We start from the raw sequence: 16,116 nt of genomic DNA, 5'->3' as shown, positions 1-16,116 counted from the left end.
ACATTTGGTCTGATGAGGAATCATTCTACAGATGTGCCTCTAAAATGTCCTCCTCCTTCCAAAACCTCTCTACCTCAACGGACTGTGGCCTTCACCACATCATATCTATTTCCTGCGCCACTGTTGTCACGCCCTCTTCTGGACTGAGCAAGAACAGTGTTCTCCTGGTCTTCAACTTCCATTGCACCATTCTCCGCATTCAACAGATCCCTCTCAACCGTTCCCCATTTTACAGCACATGCAACCGCATAAGATGCAACCTCTGTTCTTTCAGCTCTTCCCACCATCCAGGGAACCAAACAGTTTGGCCAGGTGAAGCAGCAATTCCTTGCACTTCGTATCAGTGAGCGCATTTGGTATTCAAAATATGGTCTATTCTATATTGAAGAAACCAAACACAGATTGAGCGATAACTTTGCAGTACACCTGTATTCAAGTCCACAAGAGTGACTCCGAACTTCCGATTGCTAATCCATACCTAGTTTTGCACCTTTCTTAAGCAACATTACCACAACTGAAGTGTTGCAGCATCCGATTGCTCTGTCTAATGGACGCATTCCACTGTGGTCAACGTGTTCAATCATGGCACCTCTTTCCACCAGATACTGAACCTGCACACAAAATAGAAAATATAAACAAGTTAATAACAGCAAAATGGACAAAATACCTCTCATTGTCTTGTCAAATTGCTTTTAATTTTTGAGAAGTATTGAGCTGTACATTAACTCAAAGGTAGCAAGGCAGCAGGGAACTATTACAGCTCAAATCCTGAAAGCCAGATTCTGCCATTAAATATAAAGGCAAATATCAGATCAGCATTTTATTTTACACACATTCTACACCATGCCTAACCATATTGCAAGGTAGTGTGGCTGGCTGTGGGGTTGATAAGCCTCTACCACAGCTGCAGTCAGGGAATGAACAGAATGGAACAAAAGCAGGAAGTTTCCCAGATACAAGGAACTGGGGAAGCTGAAATCTTGATTCTTCACTCTCCTTTTGCAACTCATTTAGATCATTTTCACTCAAATTTAAGTTTGGCATACATTCAAACTCAATCTTAACAACATCCCAAAATTAAAAAATCAATTCCTTTTAACTACTTCCCCTCTTCTGCCTTTCCTCAAGACATTTGCATCCAGCATTCAGGTAGCCCAGTTAGCCTCTGGTATTTTGCACGACATTATTCACATTTGAGCTTAGACAGACTATTCATCCAGAAACAATAAGCATTTATATAGCACTTATAACAGAAAAACATTCAATGATCTTTTGCATAGATGAAATTAAAAGATAAAAGTATGTTCTTCAAAGCTTGATGATACTCACAATGTCAGCATCACCATAAAAAGCAGCTAGGTCTAGAGGAGTGCGACCATTCTTATCTGTGTGATCAATAGATGCACCCTTCTCCACCAAAATCTGAACCACAGCTTTTTGCCCCTTCAGGCAAGACCAACTCAAAGGAGTCAATCCCTCCTTATCTACTGAAGATATGGAAGCACCTAAGATCAAAACCAAATGGAATATAAATACCAAGAAAAATGCAACTGCAATATTAAAGATTGACATCAGTTTACCTTTTGAAAGTAGAAATTCAACAGTGTTCACATGTCCTTCACAAGAAGCCACCATGAGTGGTGTACGACCTTGCTTGTCTGTTGCGTTCACATCAGCACCATGCCGAAACAATAGTTCAGCAATCTAAATTTTCAAAACAAATTAATCAATATTCCAATGGGACTATAGTTCTCAACGCTTACATCTTCAACTTCGTAATTGAGCGATTGTTTAACATCAGCCAAAATGCCACTTTCCGTCTCAACACATTTCGCCTGTGGGGGAGGCGAGTCAGAGGGGGAAAACAGTTGAAAAAGAGCGGCAAAACGCAGCCGGACTTAACACAGAGCTTATGTGGATTTTGAGCAAGTAGCAACAAAGAGATGCAGGGAGAAGAAGTGATTGGCTGAAGCCCGTGGGGGAGGTGAGTCAGTCACGGAGGAAAAACAGTTTAAAACAGGAATTTGGTTTGTAAATTGGTAAATTAGGCAATTTATCAGTCCATATAAGCAAGACTGCTCTCGGGGATGGGCAGTGAGGGAAGTGCCCTGTGAGTAAAGTGTGAGTCTTTGGCGAGGAGGCTGAGGGGAGGAGGCTACGCAAAACACTGGACAGGGAGAGACGAAAGAAGGAGATGTCAAGCAAGCTGATTCAGTGCGATGCTTGCGTATGTGGGAGTCAAGGACACCGCTGGTGCCTCTGGCTGCTACAAATGTGAAAAGTGCATCCAGTTACAGCTCCTGAAGGACCGTGTTGGGGAACTGGAGAAGCAAGTGGATGACCTCAGGTTCGTCCGAGAAGCTGAGTCGTTCCTCGACGAGTCCTACATTAAGATTGTTACACCTAAGGTACTGGATGAGAGAAGGTGGGTGACGGTGAGAAAGGGAAGTAAACATGGAATGCAATGGTCCCCGGGAGTTGTACCTCAGGTTCACCCACTTAGAAGCTGTTGGGACAGAAGACGTTAGTGCACTGACATGCGAAGCAAAAAGTGCTGTTGAGCCAAAACCAAAGAGGCCGACATCAGGCAACGCCGTGGTAGTTGGAGACTCCATTGTGAGAGGTACGGACAGGGGTTTCTGCGGCAACAGACGGGATTCGGGGATGGTGTGCTGTCTCCCTGGTGCCAGGATCCAGGATGTCACGGACAGAGTGCAGAAAATCCTCAAGGGTGAAGGTGAACAGCAGGAAGTTGTAGTACATGTTGGCACAAATTATGTTGGAAAGAAGGGGATGAATATTCTGAAGCGTGACTTTAGAGAGCTCGGAAAAGTGCTGAAAAGCAGGATCTCCAGGGTAATTATCTCCTGTTTGCTTCCAGTTCCTCGTGCTGGCGAGAGCAGGAACAGGGAGATACAGGACCTGAATGTGTGGCTGAGGAACTGGTGCAGGGGGCAGGGATTTAGATTCTTAGACCACTGGGATCTGTTTTGGAGTAAGTGGGAACTGTACAAAGGGACGGATTGCACCTTACCAGGTGGGGGACCGGCATTCTGGCAGGCAGGTTTGCCCCTGCTACACGGGTGGTTTTAAACTAAATAAGGGGGAGAGGGGTGTCAAATGGGATAGTCAAACACGGAGTTAAAGGGAAAGGGAGTAAAGGGGTAGTTAATGGCCCAAGAATTAACGGGAAAGAAAGCTCACAAAAGGATAGGAGAGTATGGCCAAGTGGAATAGGAATCGATGTGAATGGTGAGATGCGTAAGGAATTAAAAGTGTTGTATTTGAATGCGCAAAGTATAAGAAGTAAAGTAGATGAGTTGAGGCTCAGTTAAAGGTTGGTAGATATGACATTGTAGGGATTACCAAGACATGACTGCAGGAGGATTGGGCCTGGGAACTTAATATTCAGGGTTATACATCATATAGAAGGGACAGGCAGGTGGGCAGAGGAGGGGGGGTAGCTCTGCTGGTGAGGAATGGAATTCAGTCCCTTGCGAGGGAAGACATAGGGACTGACGAGGTAGAGTCACTGTGGATTGAGTTGAGGAATTGCAAATGGCAAAAAGACACTAATTGGTGTTATCTACAGACCCCCAAATAGTAGCCCGGATGTAGGGTGTAAGTTGCAGCAAGAGTTAAAGTTGGCAAGTAACAAAGGTAATGCCACTGTGGTGATGGGGGATTTCAATATGCAGGTAGACTGGGAAAATCAGGTTGGTTCAGGACCCCAAGAAAGAGAGTTTGTAGAGTGTCTCCGAGATGGATTCTTAGAGCAGCTTGTAATGGAGCCGACCAGAGAAAAGGCAATTCTGGATTTAGTGTTGTCCAATGAACCAGATTTGATAAGAGGTAAAGGAACCACTTAGAGGTAGTGATCATAATATGATTAGTTTTAATCTGCAATTTGAGAAGGAGAAGGTTAAATCGGAAGAGTCAGTGATGCAGTTGAACATAGGGGACTATGAAGGCATGAGAGAGGAGCTGGCCAAGGTAGACTGGAAAGGGATACTAGCAGGAATGTCGGTGGATCAGCAATGGCAGGAATTTCTGGGAGACGCAGGATCATTTCATTCCAAAAAGGAAGAAAGATTCTAAGGGTAGGAGGCAACCGTGGCTGACAAGAGAAGTTAGGGATAGAATAAAACTAAAAGAAAAGATGTATAACACAGCAAAGAGTAGCCGGAAGCCAGAGGATTGGGAAACTTTCATAGGACAACAGAAGGAAACAAAACGGGCAATACGGGCTGAAAAGATGAAGTACGAGGGGAAGCTGGCCAGGAATGTAAAGAAGGACAGTAAAAGCTTCTTTAGATATGTTAAGTGAAAAAGAAAAAGCAAAGTCAAATGTGGGTCCCTTGAAGGCAGACACGGGTGAAATTATTATGGGGAACAAGGAAATGGCAGAAGAGTTGAACAGGTACTTCGGATCTGTCTTCACTAAGGAAGACACAAACAATCTCCCATACGGGAGGACAGAGGATCTAAGGGGGTCGAGGAACTGAAATAAATTTTCATTAGGCGAGAAATAGTATTGGATAGGCTAATGGGACTGAAGGATGATAAATCCCCTGGGCCTGATGGTCTGCATCCCAGGGTCCTCAGGGAGGTGGCTCTAGAAATAGTGGACGCATTGGTGATCATTTTCCAATGTTCAATTGATTCAAGATCAGTTCCTGTGGATTGGAGGATAGCTAATGTTATCCCACTTTTCAAGAAAGGAGCGAGAGAGAAAACTGAGAATTACAGACCAGTTAGCCTGACTTCGGTGGTGGGAAAGATGCTGGAGTCAATTATTAGGTAATAATGGGGCATTTGGATAGCAGTAAAAGGATTAGTCCAAGTCAGCATGGATTTATGAAAGGAAAATCATGTTTGACTAATCTTCTGGAATTTTTTGAGGATGTGACAAGTAAAATGGATGAAGGGGAGCCAGTGGATGTAGTGTATCTAGACTTTCAGAAAGCCTTTGATAAAGTCCCGCACGGGAGACTGGTGACTAAAATTAGAACACATGGTATTGGGGGTAGGGTGTTGACGTGGATAGAAAATTGGTTGGCAGACAGGAGGCAAAGAGTAGGAGTGAACGGGTCCTTTTCAGAATGGCGGGCAGTGGCGAGTGGAGTGCCGCAAGGTTCAGTGTTGGGGCTGCAACTGTTTACCATATATATTAATGATTTGGAAGAGGGAATTAGGAGCAACACTGGCAAGTTTGTGACACAAAGCTGGGTGGCAGTGTGAACTGTGAAGAGGATGTTAGGAGGTTGCAGGGTGACCTGGACAGGTTGAGTGAGTGGGCAGATGCATGGCAGATGCAGTATAATATAGATAAATGTGAGGTTATCCACTTTGGCGGCAAAAACAAGGGGGCAGATTATTATCTCAATGGGGTTAGGTTAGGTAAGGGGGAGGTACAGCGAGACCTGGGTGTCCTTGTACACCAATCTCTGAAAGTTGGCGTGCAGGTACAGCAGGCAGTGAAGAAAGCTAATGGAATGTTGGCTTTCATAACAAGAGGATTTCAGTATAGGAGTGGAGAGGTTCTTCTGCAGTTGTATAGGGCTCTGGTAAGACCACATCTGGAGTATTGCTTACAGTTTTGGTCTCCTAATTAGAGGAAGGACATCCTTGTGATTGAGGCAGTGCAGCGTAGGTTCACGAGATTGATCCCTGGGATGGCGAGACTGTCATATGAGGAAAGATTGAAAAGACTAGGCGTGTATTCACTGGAGTTTAGAAGGATGAAGGGATATCTTATAGAAACATATAAAAGGACTGGATAAGCTAGATGCAGGAAAAATGTTCCCAATGTTGGGCGAATCCAGAACCAGGGGTCATAGTCTTAGAATAAAGGGGAGGCCACTGAGGTGAGAAAAACCGTTTTTACCCAGGGAGTGGTGAATTTGTGGAACTCCCTGCCACAGAGGGCAGTGGAGGCCAAATCACTGGATGGATTTAAGAGAGTTAGATAGAGCTCTAGGGGCAAGTGGAATCAAGGGATATGGAGAGAAGGCAGGCACAGGTTATTGATTGGGGACGATCAGCCATGATCACAATGAATGGCGGTGTTGGCTCGAAGGGCCGAATGGCCTCCTCCTGCACCTATTTTCTAGTTTCTGATGTATTCATGGCATTAGGTATTTAGGGCAGAAATAACTGCTCAATGTGCTCAGGTGCTGTTGCCTAGAATACTACTATCATAGAATGTGCATGTGGCAAGCGAGACTAGCATCCATTGTCCAACTCCTATTGCCATTAAAAAGATGGCCATAGCTGCCTGGTGGGCTGTGGTATGGGTTATGAATATTATTAGGCATAGATTTCCATGATTTTCATTTCAGACATGATTTTCAATATATTTACAACTCAGGACAAACCTGCAGGCAATGGCATTCACATGTGCCTTCTGCCTTAGTGTTCCACCTGGTAATGCTATCATTAAAGAAGCTTTGCAGATTGCTAGTGTGAATCTTGCTGATTATACACACTGCAGCCGTGGTGCACTGGCGGCAGGACTACATATTTAAGGTGGAGACTACAGATTCAGTGACAGCTTTTCCCATGATATATTGAACATCTTGAATTTTTTTGGTGCAGCAATCATAAAATACAGAACAGTAAAATACAGGAACAGATCCTTCTGCCCAAAATGTCTGTGTCAAGGCTTGGTGCTGGGACCCCAGTTTACAGTATATATTAACGATTTAGACAAGGGAATTAAATGTAACATCTCTAAGTTTGAGCTGCGAGGAGGATGCTATGAGGCTGCAGGGTGACTTGGATAGGTTGGGTGGGTGGGCAGATGCAGTATAATGTGGATAAATGTGAATGGATCGACTGGGCTTCTATTCGCTGGAATTTAGAAGGATGAAAGAGAATTTGTAGAAACAAATACAATTCTTAGAGTATTGGACAGGGTAGAGGCAGGAAAAATGTCCCCGATGTTGGGGGAGTCCAGAACCAGGGGTCACAGTTGAAGAATATGGGGTAGGTCATTTAGGACTGAGATGAGGAAAAAACTTTTTCACCCAGAGAGTTGTGAATCTGTGGAATTCTGTGCCACAGAAGGCAGTGGAGGCCAATTCACAGGATGGTTTCAAGAATTAGATTTAGCTCTTAGGGCTGAATCAAGGGATATGGGGGGAAAAGCCAGAACGGGGAACTGATTGTGGATGATCAGCCATGATCATATTGAATGGCGGTGTTGGCTCGAAGGGCCGAATGGCTTACTCCTGCACCTATTTTCTACGTTTCTATGTAATAAAAATGTCACAGCAAGATACAAAACATTTTACCTGCCAGTGGCCCTGTCTTGCTGCACAAAATACTGGAGAAATACCCCTACGATTAGGATGGGATACAACAGCTCCTTGTTGCAGAAGAAGTTCACATACTTCCAATTTACCCCTTCCTGCTGCTGCTGTGAGAGCTAAGGTGGAGAAAAAAATTGACACACAATGAAATCGCACCATTGTGGCTGTGCTGCCTCTTTGATAAGAGCATTCAGTTTGTCCCACTTCCTTGTTTTTCCACCATTCTGCAGTTCTGCAAATGTTGTGCATACCCTACTCCATTCAAGTACTGCAGTTTATTATGCTTCTAAAAATGTGTTTCAAATAATGTGTCCAAATATGCCTCAATTTTAGAAAAAAAGGTCTCTCTTCGTGTCAAAACTGTTTGGCAAGTTATCTGATGTCTACTTACATTTCTCTGGTTACTTAGCAGTGGAAATGGGTTTTTTTTACACATCTAACACAATCCTGAACACTTCAATTTGATCTTTCTGTCATATTTTGCTGCTCCTTGCCAGCACCACCCATTCTCATTTTCTTTCCTGAAAATGTTCATACATTAGAAGCAGCTGTAGTTTTGATTTTCATTCATGCAATTGAATTCACTAATTATCAGGTGTACAAAGAAATATTTACAAGAATGCTTTTCTTGGAGTGACTTCCAACTTATAATGCTAGTAATTAATTAGAATTGCTTTTATATGGATCAGAATATTAAACCAAATTGGTAAAATTAATTTACAACTGTTTTGTCCAATGATGTAAACGTGTTATTCACAGAAATCACATTAAATGTAATTGAAATTTCAGGTAGTAAGATGAAGGATCTTATCATTATCTACCTTTTTCTACATCTATAGATATCAATAATGATGAAGAATAACGTGGATTGGTTAATAACGTGAACAATACGGTTGGTATATCCCTTTTTGCGGAGTTTTGTGTTATAATAGAGCGATTGTTTCTCTTTTTGTTTTTTCTTTCTTTTCTAGGGTCCGTTTCCTTTCTTTACTTCCTTCTCTAACTTCTTTTCTAAGGGGCTTTCTTGTCCCAACACTTTCCTGCACCTTCACAACTCTTTTTCACTTTCCTTACTTCTTTTATTTCTATCTTTCTTAAAGCTCAAAAAATGAAGTGGTACAACAAATGTAATAAGATATGTGATGTGTATTACTGTACTTTATTGTACTTCTAATAAAAATATCTTTTAAAAAAAAGAAAAAAAAATGGATTGGTGGTCATCATAAAGAATAACTTTAAAAAATGCATACAATCCTTTAACATGCTACATTTAAGTTATAATGGAAAGATAGAAATACTTCAATTACCTGTTTCACCCCAAAGTGTATCAAAGCTATTTATGTCTATTCTTTGTTCACCATCAAAAGCATGGAGATTATTCACAACCTATAAATAGATTGGAAACATTGAAAACACTTATTAGTGATATTTAGTGTAATAAAATTACTTCCAACCTTTATGAAGTTTCCCCATTAAAGGATTTAAATGAATGGCTAGCAGATAGAAGCCACCTATTTATATATTCACAAAAGCATCAGTATACTTGATTGTTATTGGTCTTTCAGAATGTATATAGATCCTGACCAATAAATTCTAAGTTTAGAATTCACATCTGCTCTTCCTCACCCATCTGGAAAACACTTCCACCTCTCTCTTTTTGTTGTGTGGGCATGAACAAACTAAAACATGTTCAAGCACACACGCAGCAAAATAGGTTCTCCTTCTCATCCGCTACTGCCTTGTGAATAGAGTGAAAGGTTCCCTTCTAATTTTTATGGATTGACATATTCTGCAAAACATGCTTGCAAGAATGAAATAAATGTATTCCCTAATCTCTAATTATTTTGTGTTTAGCTATATCAATATCATCAGGTAACTTACGAGTCATCCATGGCAATTCTTTCAAGTGCTATCAAAATAAATTCTCAGTGGCAATTCAAAGGTTATATACAGTTATATTTCAATGAAATTGAGGTCCAACGTTCACTTACAAAAACTATTAGTTAACCCGAGGTCATTGACTGCATTGTTGAAGGCTGGCCAATAAAGAATCACAACCAAATATTACAAATATTTTTTCTGTCAAATACTGTATAGTATATTAGATAGATATTCCTCAAAGTATCCATTTTAAGTTAATATTACGTAAGCAAGTGTAGTTGATCTCTGAAAACCTACTTCACTGTGTCCCATGCTTGCAGCTGCGATCAGGGCTTGCTGAAGAGCTTGACTTTTCTTGAAAGATTGCTGGTGCTGTATGCTTAATGTCCAATCTGCTTTGAGTAAATATTTAATTACTTCATGATGACCTCTTAAAGCAGCATGAACCAATGCGCACTGGCCATTTTTATCCGTGTAATCAACCTGGGAATTAAAATATTTCTATCACTTTAAATACAAAACTGCACATTCCATTGCTTTCACAGAAGATTTAGCATCATGAGAGTCAAGTGTTTTATTATCATATGTCCCAGATAGAACAATGAAGTTCATGTGCAGCAGCATAACAGGATATGTAAACATAATACACTGTAAACAATATAATAAACAAGAGGGAAAAAAAGTTCAATGTGTATAACATACGTACCCACAAAAAACAAACAATAATATTGCAATAACAATTATAGTCTATGTTGTTCAGAGCTTATTTGAGGTTGTAGTATTTAATAGCCCAATGGCTGCAGGGGAAGAAGCTGTTCCTGAACCTGGATGTTAGTTTTCAGTCTCCTGTAACTTCTTCCCGATGGCAGGGGTGAAATGTGTGTGGCCAGGGTGGTGTGAGTGGTAGTTTTAAAATGTACACAAGTCCAATTATTACTTTTTACCTGCCCAGTATTTTACCAATGTGTGTTTTGTCATCGCATATATAAAAATGACTTCTAAATCTTTATAATCTAAGCTCTTTTTCTTCCAAACTTGTATTGTTACAGACTAATCGTTTATAAACTTACAAAGCTTCCATAAATGCTGGTACCAAATGACACAGCTTCACTGTGTATCAATAGCACAACATTTATTTGCAATAGTTCACTATTAACCAAAACATCATGGATGATACATAGAATATAAATAAATATTAAACAGTTGGAAATATCAACACAACTGCTAACTTTAGTCTGCCTGTTAAAACTTAAAATTCCTCTGGTTCACAAGTAATAATGATTTACAACCCATTCCAAATTGAACCACAGAATTGCCTATGACCCAAGATCATCATACCTAGGCATATTTTCCATATTTCTATTCATCCCATCAATCCTATTTCTCCAGTTGATTCCATGCAACCCATTCTATTCACAGAGGCCCACTAACTACTTCCCAATTCTTCCATACCCCACCTACCAACCAGCACATTTGGAACATGGGAGGAAACTAGCTCCACACAGCTCCACTAGGGAAAACCACATATTCACAGGGAGAAGGTACAAGCTCCACACAGATAGCTGCAGCGGTCAGGATCAAATCTGGGCTGCTGGAGCTTCAAGGCTATCTGAGAGAACATTTTTCCTTTAGAGCTATAACATCCTTGTTTCCCAATTAGAAACCATTGATACATAACACTTCGCACAAATATACAAAAGTAACAAATTAAAACAATGGCTGGATCCCACTGTTCTTTTTAAGAGGTTCAACAGATACTTTGTCTCCTCCACCCCTTCCATCCTGTCCAGTACCAAAAACTATTCACACAATTACTCATACTTCACGAATGTCTATCACTGTTAATTTTCCTTAAGTCCTCATTAATGAACCTTGCAGATTGAACATAAGAAAGGATGTGAAAAAGCAACAGTGGCCAATTCACTCCTGCTCTGCCATTCGATAAGATCAAGGATGTTTTCTTTAAACTCAATGCCACCTTCCTCCATTAATCCCATCAATGTTTCCCTAAATCTCTCAATATTTGAAAAATCAATCAGGCTGTCTTGAATGCATATGGCAACAGAGCCTCTGTGACTCTTTTGGGCATACAATTCCAGAGATTCACTGCTCTGTGGGTGAAGAATATTCTACTCCTCAACCCTGAATATCCTGTACTGTGACACTTGGTTATGAACATGCCCGGCAAAAAAATCACCACTGTATTTACCCTGTAAAGCGCCATTAAAAACATTCTGTTTCTTGTTCCTTCCTAAGAAAACAGGGGGGGGGGGGGGGGGAAATAAATGGGAAAAAATAGGAATATTTTAAATATCCTCCAAAACTCCAGTGACTCCAATCCCACAGGATTACTGAAAAAGTGGTGCTGTGGGTCATAACAAACTCAGTGATGAGGAATACAGTGGCATTTGCACATTTTTCAGACTGAGAGGTAGCTTGCAGCACTTACCATCAAACATCAATTTACACCAATCCCACGTTAAACCCATTCATTTTTTATACTCCCCATATTCTCATCAATTCTTCCAATTTCTACCACACACTAGTGGTAATGCACATAGCAACCCCACACATCCTCGGGATGTGGGAGGAAACAGGTACACACAAAGGAGAGTCACGCTCTCACAGATGGTATACTGCACACAAGACAGCACCCAAGATCTGAATTGAACCAAGGTCTCTGGCGCAGTCTGGCAGCAGCTTCACTAGTTGTGCTACTGTGCCTCACGGGCAAAATAAGAAGAAGTTAATGTCAATAACCAGATCCCTTACCTTAGCTCCTTTCCTGCATAGAAGACTCACAATATTCAGGTGTCCTGCAGCGGCAGCGTGGCATAACGATGTAACACCGCTTTCAGAAATCTGATCAACCCCAGCTCCAAATTCAAGCAGTAGATTTACCATTTCCTGGTGCCCAAGGTGTGATTGAACACAAAGGATGGGAGCATTGTTTAACACTTCAGTTCGGTAGTTCACGCTGGCTCCTCCCAAAATTAACAACCGACTCACCTGCAGTTTGTATGAAAATCAGAATATTACTCCAAAGTTTCCTTTAGATATCCTATATTTACAAAGTAAAATGAGCGATAACACTATGAAGAAGTTAAGAAATAGGACAACATACTTCATTACAATATCTCCAAACTGGACTAAGACACAATTATTTAAGAGTGGCACGGCTTGGCAAGGAGGTGACTAGTTTGAAATTAGTGACTTTGGACAATGCTCATGTTCTACCAGCAACCTGCCCTCATACGTTTCTGAGACTGGGAACTCCTACAACAGGCACCTCAGGGCATGATGTTACCAATGCCACCTCTACAAAATCTTCCTAATTCACTGTAAGAATAAGTAAACCAATATAAAACAAAGCCTTCTTCCATCCCATCCCATCATTGAGGCAAGAGTTATCACATAGTCAGCTCCACTGGGCAGGACATTTCCCTTGATTCTAAGGATTTGCGCAAGGACGAAAAGTTGAATCTACCTCCATTTTACTGAACCAACTTAATCCATAAAGTTATATCTTCCTTGATCTCTGTCCTCATCTTCTCCATCATGGTCTGGTTTGGCTCAGCCACCAACCATGACATCCAGAGCCTGCAGCAAATCGTTCGATCAGCTGAGAAGGTTATTGGCTGCAAACTTCCCCCCATTGACAAACTCCACACTGCAAGTGCCAGAAAGCGAGCGGGTAAGATCATCTCTGACCCCTCTCACCCTGGCAACAAACTCTTTGAAGCACTTCCCTCTGAAAGGCGACTCCGGACTGTCAAAGCCGCCACAGCCAGACATAAAAACAACTTTTTTCCATGGGCAGTATCTCTACTAAATAAACCAAAAGTCTGCAGCCTCCCTTTGCTCTGGTATTTTATTTTATTCACATGTTTAAACTGTAATGTTTTATTCTTAATGTTTTAATGTTTTATGTTTTATTAATTGTTTACTGTATGTCGTGTTGTTACTTGCAAGCGGAGCACCAAGGCAAATTCCTTATATGTTGGCCAATAAACATATACATTCATTCATTCATTCATTCATTCATTCTACCCCTCTACAAAAACCTTGATTATCAACATTCTTCTTCCTTCAGTCAATTGTACCAGCATCAACAGATCAAAACGTGCTGTTTTTGAATAGCGCTGAAAAAGTCATTACACATCAATGTAAAATATCCTATTTAAAATACCATGATTGCTTTAACAGCATTTTACTTAGTCTAATCAGTATTACTGACGTTTAAAGAACATGGCAAAGTAATCAACGCAGCCAAGTTCTAGACTCAGCTCCTGGCCAAGAGCCTACACACTGTCCACTGAATTACTCCAGCATTTTATCTCTATCCTTGCCAAGTCATATGTACATTAACAAAAGTGCACATCAAATTGTACAATTTTAGGTTAGATGAAACACAAAAATATAGGTCTTAATGGTTAATTATGTTTCTCTTCCCACAGATGCTGCCCAATCTGATTATTTCCAGCATCACTTGAAATAGACATGCCACCTGCGCCCATTTGACAGTGCTGTTGTCTTTCACAGATGGCCTTTGAATTCCCCAAAGCTTAATTTTATAACACCCATTATTATCAAATGCATTTTTGAGCTTCCCAGATTGAACTGTACTCATGCAAGATCCCTCTATCCATTTATATATATATATATATATATATATATATATATATATATATATATATATATATATATTGGTAAACCAGCATTTAATGCCCACCCTGAATATCACCAATATAGCAGTTAGCCTTCATGAACCACCTCAGATATTGTTGTGAAGGTATCTTCTCAGCCCAATAAGCCGGGAGTTAACAGAATTCTGACCAGCAAGAATTATGCATCTTAAAATGAATTTCTTATTGTTTTATTATCATTTTACTGCTAAAACAAATCACCTTTTATCATGACACGGTAAAGCACTGTCCCTAATATCTTGATCTTGGCCCAGGGGCAAGAAAATATTATACTAATATATCAGTAAACAGAGAAAAAACTTTTCAGCTTGCCAAATGCTACATTGTTCTCATTCCTTCAGTGAGATGTGCTCTCAATGAGAGCACATCGCGTTACTGGCACTCAGCCAGTAAGGGCACAGTACTTACTGAACCAACTAAAAATAGTAATTGAGTCCTCGTGTTGCTGGGAGGCACCAGGTTAAGTTGAAAATTTTGACAACCATTTTGAGGCTTAAACTATTTTAGAAACCAGCAATTTAGAAAAAGTAGCCGAAGCAGTTTTGATAAGGTAACATTCCATGAAGCAATTAAAATAATATTTTTAGCTGATGGGGTGTGAGCATTGCTGGCAAGACCCTTTCTAACTGTGCTTGTTAAAATTACACCAAGCTGCTATTGTGAACAACTGCAGTCCTTCGACTGAAGATGTTTAATAGCACCGGGAAGTAAGTTCCACGAGGTGAAGGAATTGTAAAAAAGAGGATCAAAGTGCTGGAATAATTCTGCAGGTCAGGCAGCATCTTTGGAGAACATGGGTAGATGACTTTTCAGGTCGAAACCCGTCTTCAAACTCTTGGTCTGGAACCTAGATGAGTTCACGGCCCTGGTCTGCTGGCGGCTGGGGGAAGAAGCATGGATCAGCGGAGTCAATGGTCGCAACTCGTGGGCGGCCAGAGTGCAGTTAAGGGTCGGCGCTGGCAGCAGCTGTGGCCGAGGAAGCTGTGTGTACCAACAGTAGATCTGGCCGGGGAGATGATGTGGGCCGGGGTGGTGTTGGCAGCCTGCCAGGAAGGTGGTGTGGGCTGGGACTGGCATTGGTAGCCTGGTTTGTAAGTGGCCGGGGAGGTGGTACAAGTCAGGGGCAGCAGCGGCAGCCTGGTTTGGAAGTGGCCGGCAAGCCGAGGGCAGCAGCGGCAGCGGCAGCCTGGCCTGACGGTGAAAATCAGTCCACTTTAATTGAAATCTGTAATTAAAAAAAGTCTGTAATAATGAGGGATTACTGTTTTGCCAAAAAAGGATGGTGTCCAAACCCAGAGGTGGTGTAGTTTAATGCACCTGATGCTCTTGCTCTTCTTGGTGGTGTTCTCAGGTTTGAGCGGTGCGAGAGTAATCTGTATGGACAACAATTTAATTTGTAGATGAAACATGCTATAATGTTCATCTACCCGTAATGGAGGAAAGTAATAGTTAGAATGGTGTATGTGTGCCAATCAAGCAGGTTGCTTTGTCCTATTGTTAGAGCTTCACTCAAGAGGCAACTGAACAGTGATCCAACATACTCTGGATGTCAGGAGTTAAGCGATTTAGGGCATTTGGAATAGTGGGCTGAAAGATGTCAGATGGAGTTTAATGCTGACAAGTGTGAGGTGCTACATCTTGGGGAATTTTTCTGTAATGGGAAAGCGAATGAAGTCATGATAGATGGTTACAGTCTCTCTTGGAGATGTAATGTCTATTTCTTGCCACTTAGCAGATCATCCCTGAAACAAGTAGGGTAGCTCTGGAAACTAGGAAGATCAAAGAAGAGGAATTACTGACACTTTTGAAAAATATAAAAGTCTCCAGGTCCTGACAGGATATTCCCATGGACATTGAGGGAAGTTAGTGTAGAAATAGCAGGGGCTATGACAGAAATATTTCAAAATGTAATTAGAAATGGGATTGGTGCCGGAATATTGGCGTACTGCGCATGTTGTTCCATTGTTTAAAAAGGGTTCTAAGAGTAAACCTAGCAATTATAGACCTGTTAGTTTGACGTCAGTGGTGGGCAAATTAATGGAAAGGATACTTAGAGATAATATATATAATCATCTGGATAAACAGGGTCTGATTAGGAACAGTCAACATGGATTTGTGCCTGGAAGGTCATGTTTGACTAATCTTCTTGAATTTTTTGAAGAGATTACAAGGGAAATTGATGAGGGTAAAGTGGTGGATGTTGTCTATAAGGACTT

The 16,116-nt window shown here is 41.2% G+C and overlaps 1 protein-coding gene across 2 annotated transcripts in view; it reads right to left on the bottom strand.

Moving 5' to 3' along the window:
- Window positions 1–16,116, bottom strand: part of LOC129698814 (protein TANC1-like) — a 116,889-nt gene that overhangs the window by 16,579 nt on the left and 84,194 nt on the right. For both annotated transcript variants that reach the window (XM_055638114.1, XM_055638115.1), the window contains 7 exons: window positions 11,967–12,203; window positions 9,492–9,677; window positions 8,621–8,699; window positions 7,296–7,429; window positions 1,581–1,704; window positions 1,330–1,505; window positions 479–611 (listed from right to left, as the gene is read on the bottom strand). In XM_055638114.1, coding sequence (XP_055494089.1) covers window positions 479–611; window positions 1,330–1,505; window positions 1,581–1,704; window positions 7,296–7,429; window positions 8,621–8,699; window positions 9,492–9,677; window positions 11,967–12,203 — 1,069 coding nt within the window. The remainder of the gene's footprint in view (window positions 1–478; window positions 612–1,329; window positions 1,506–1,580; window positions 1,705–7,295; window positions 7,430–8,620; window positions 8,700–9,491; window positions 9,678–11,966; window positions 12,204–16,116) is intronic.

Source organism: Leucoraja erinacea, chromosome 7, assembly GCF_028641065.1.
Source record: "Leucoraja erinacea ecotype New England chromosome 7, Leri_hhj_1, whole genome shotgun sequence".
Classification (NCBI taxonomy): domain Eukaryota; kingdom Metazoa; phylum Chordata; class Chondrichthyes; order Rajiformes; family Rajidae; genus Leucoraja; species Leucoraja erinaceus.
The sequence above is the reverse complement of the archived record's forward strand: the minus strand, read 5'-3'. Positions and strand labels throughout refer to the sequence as shown.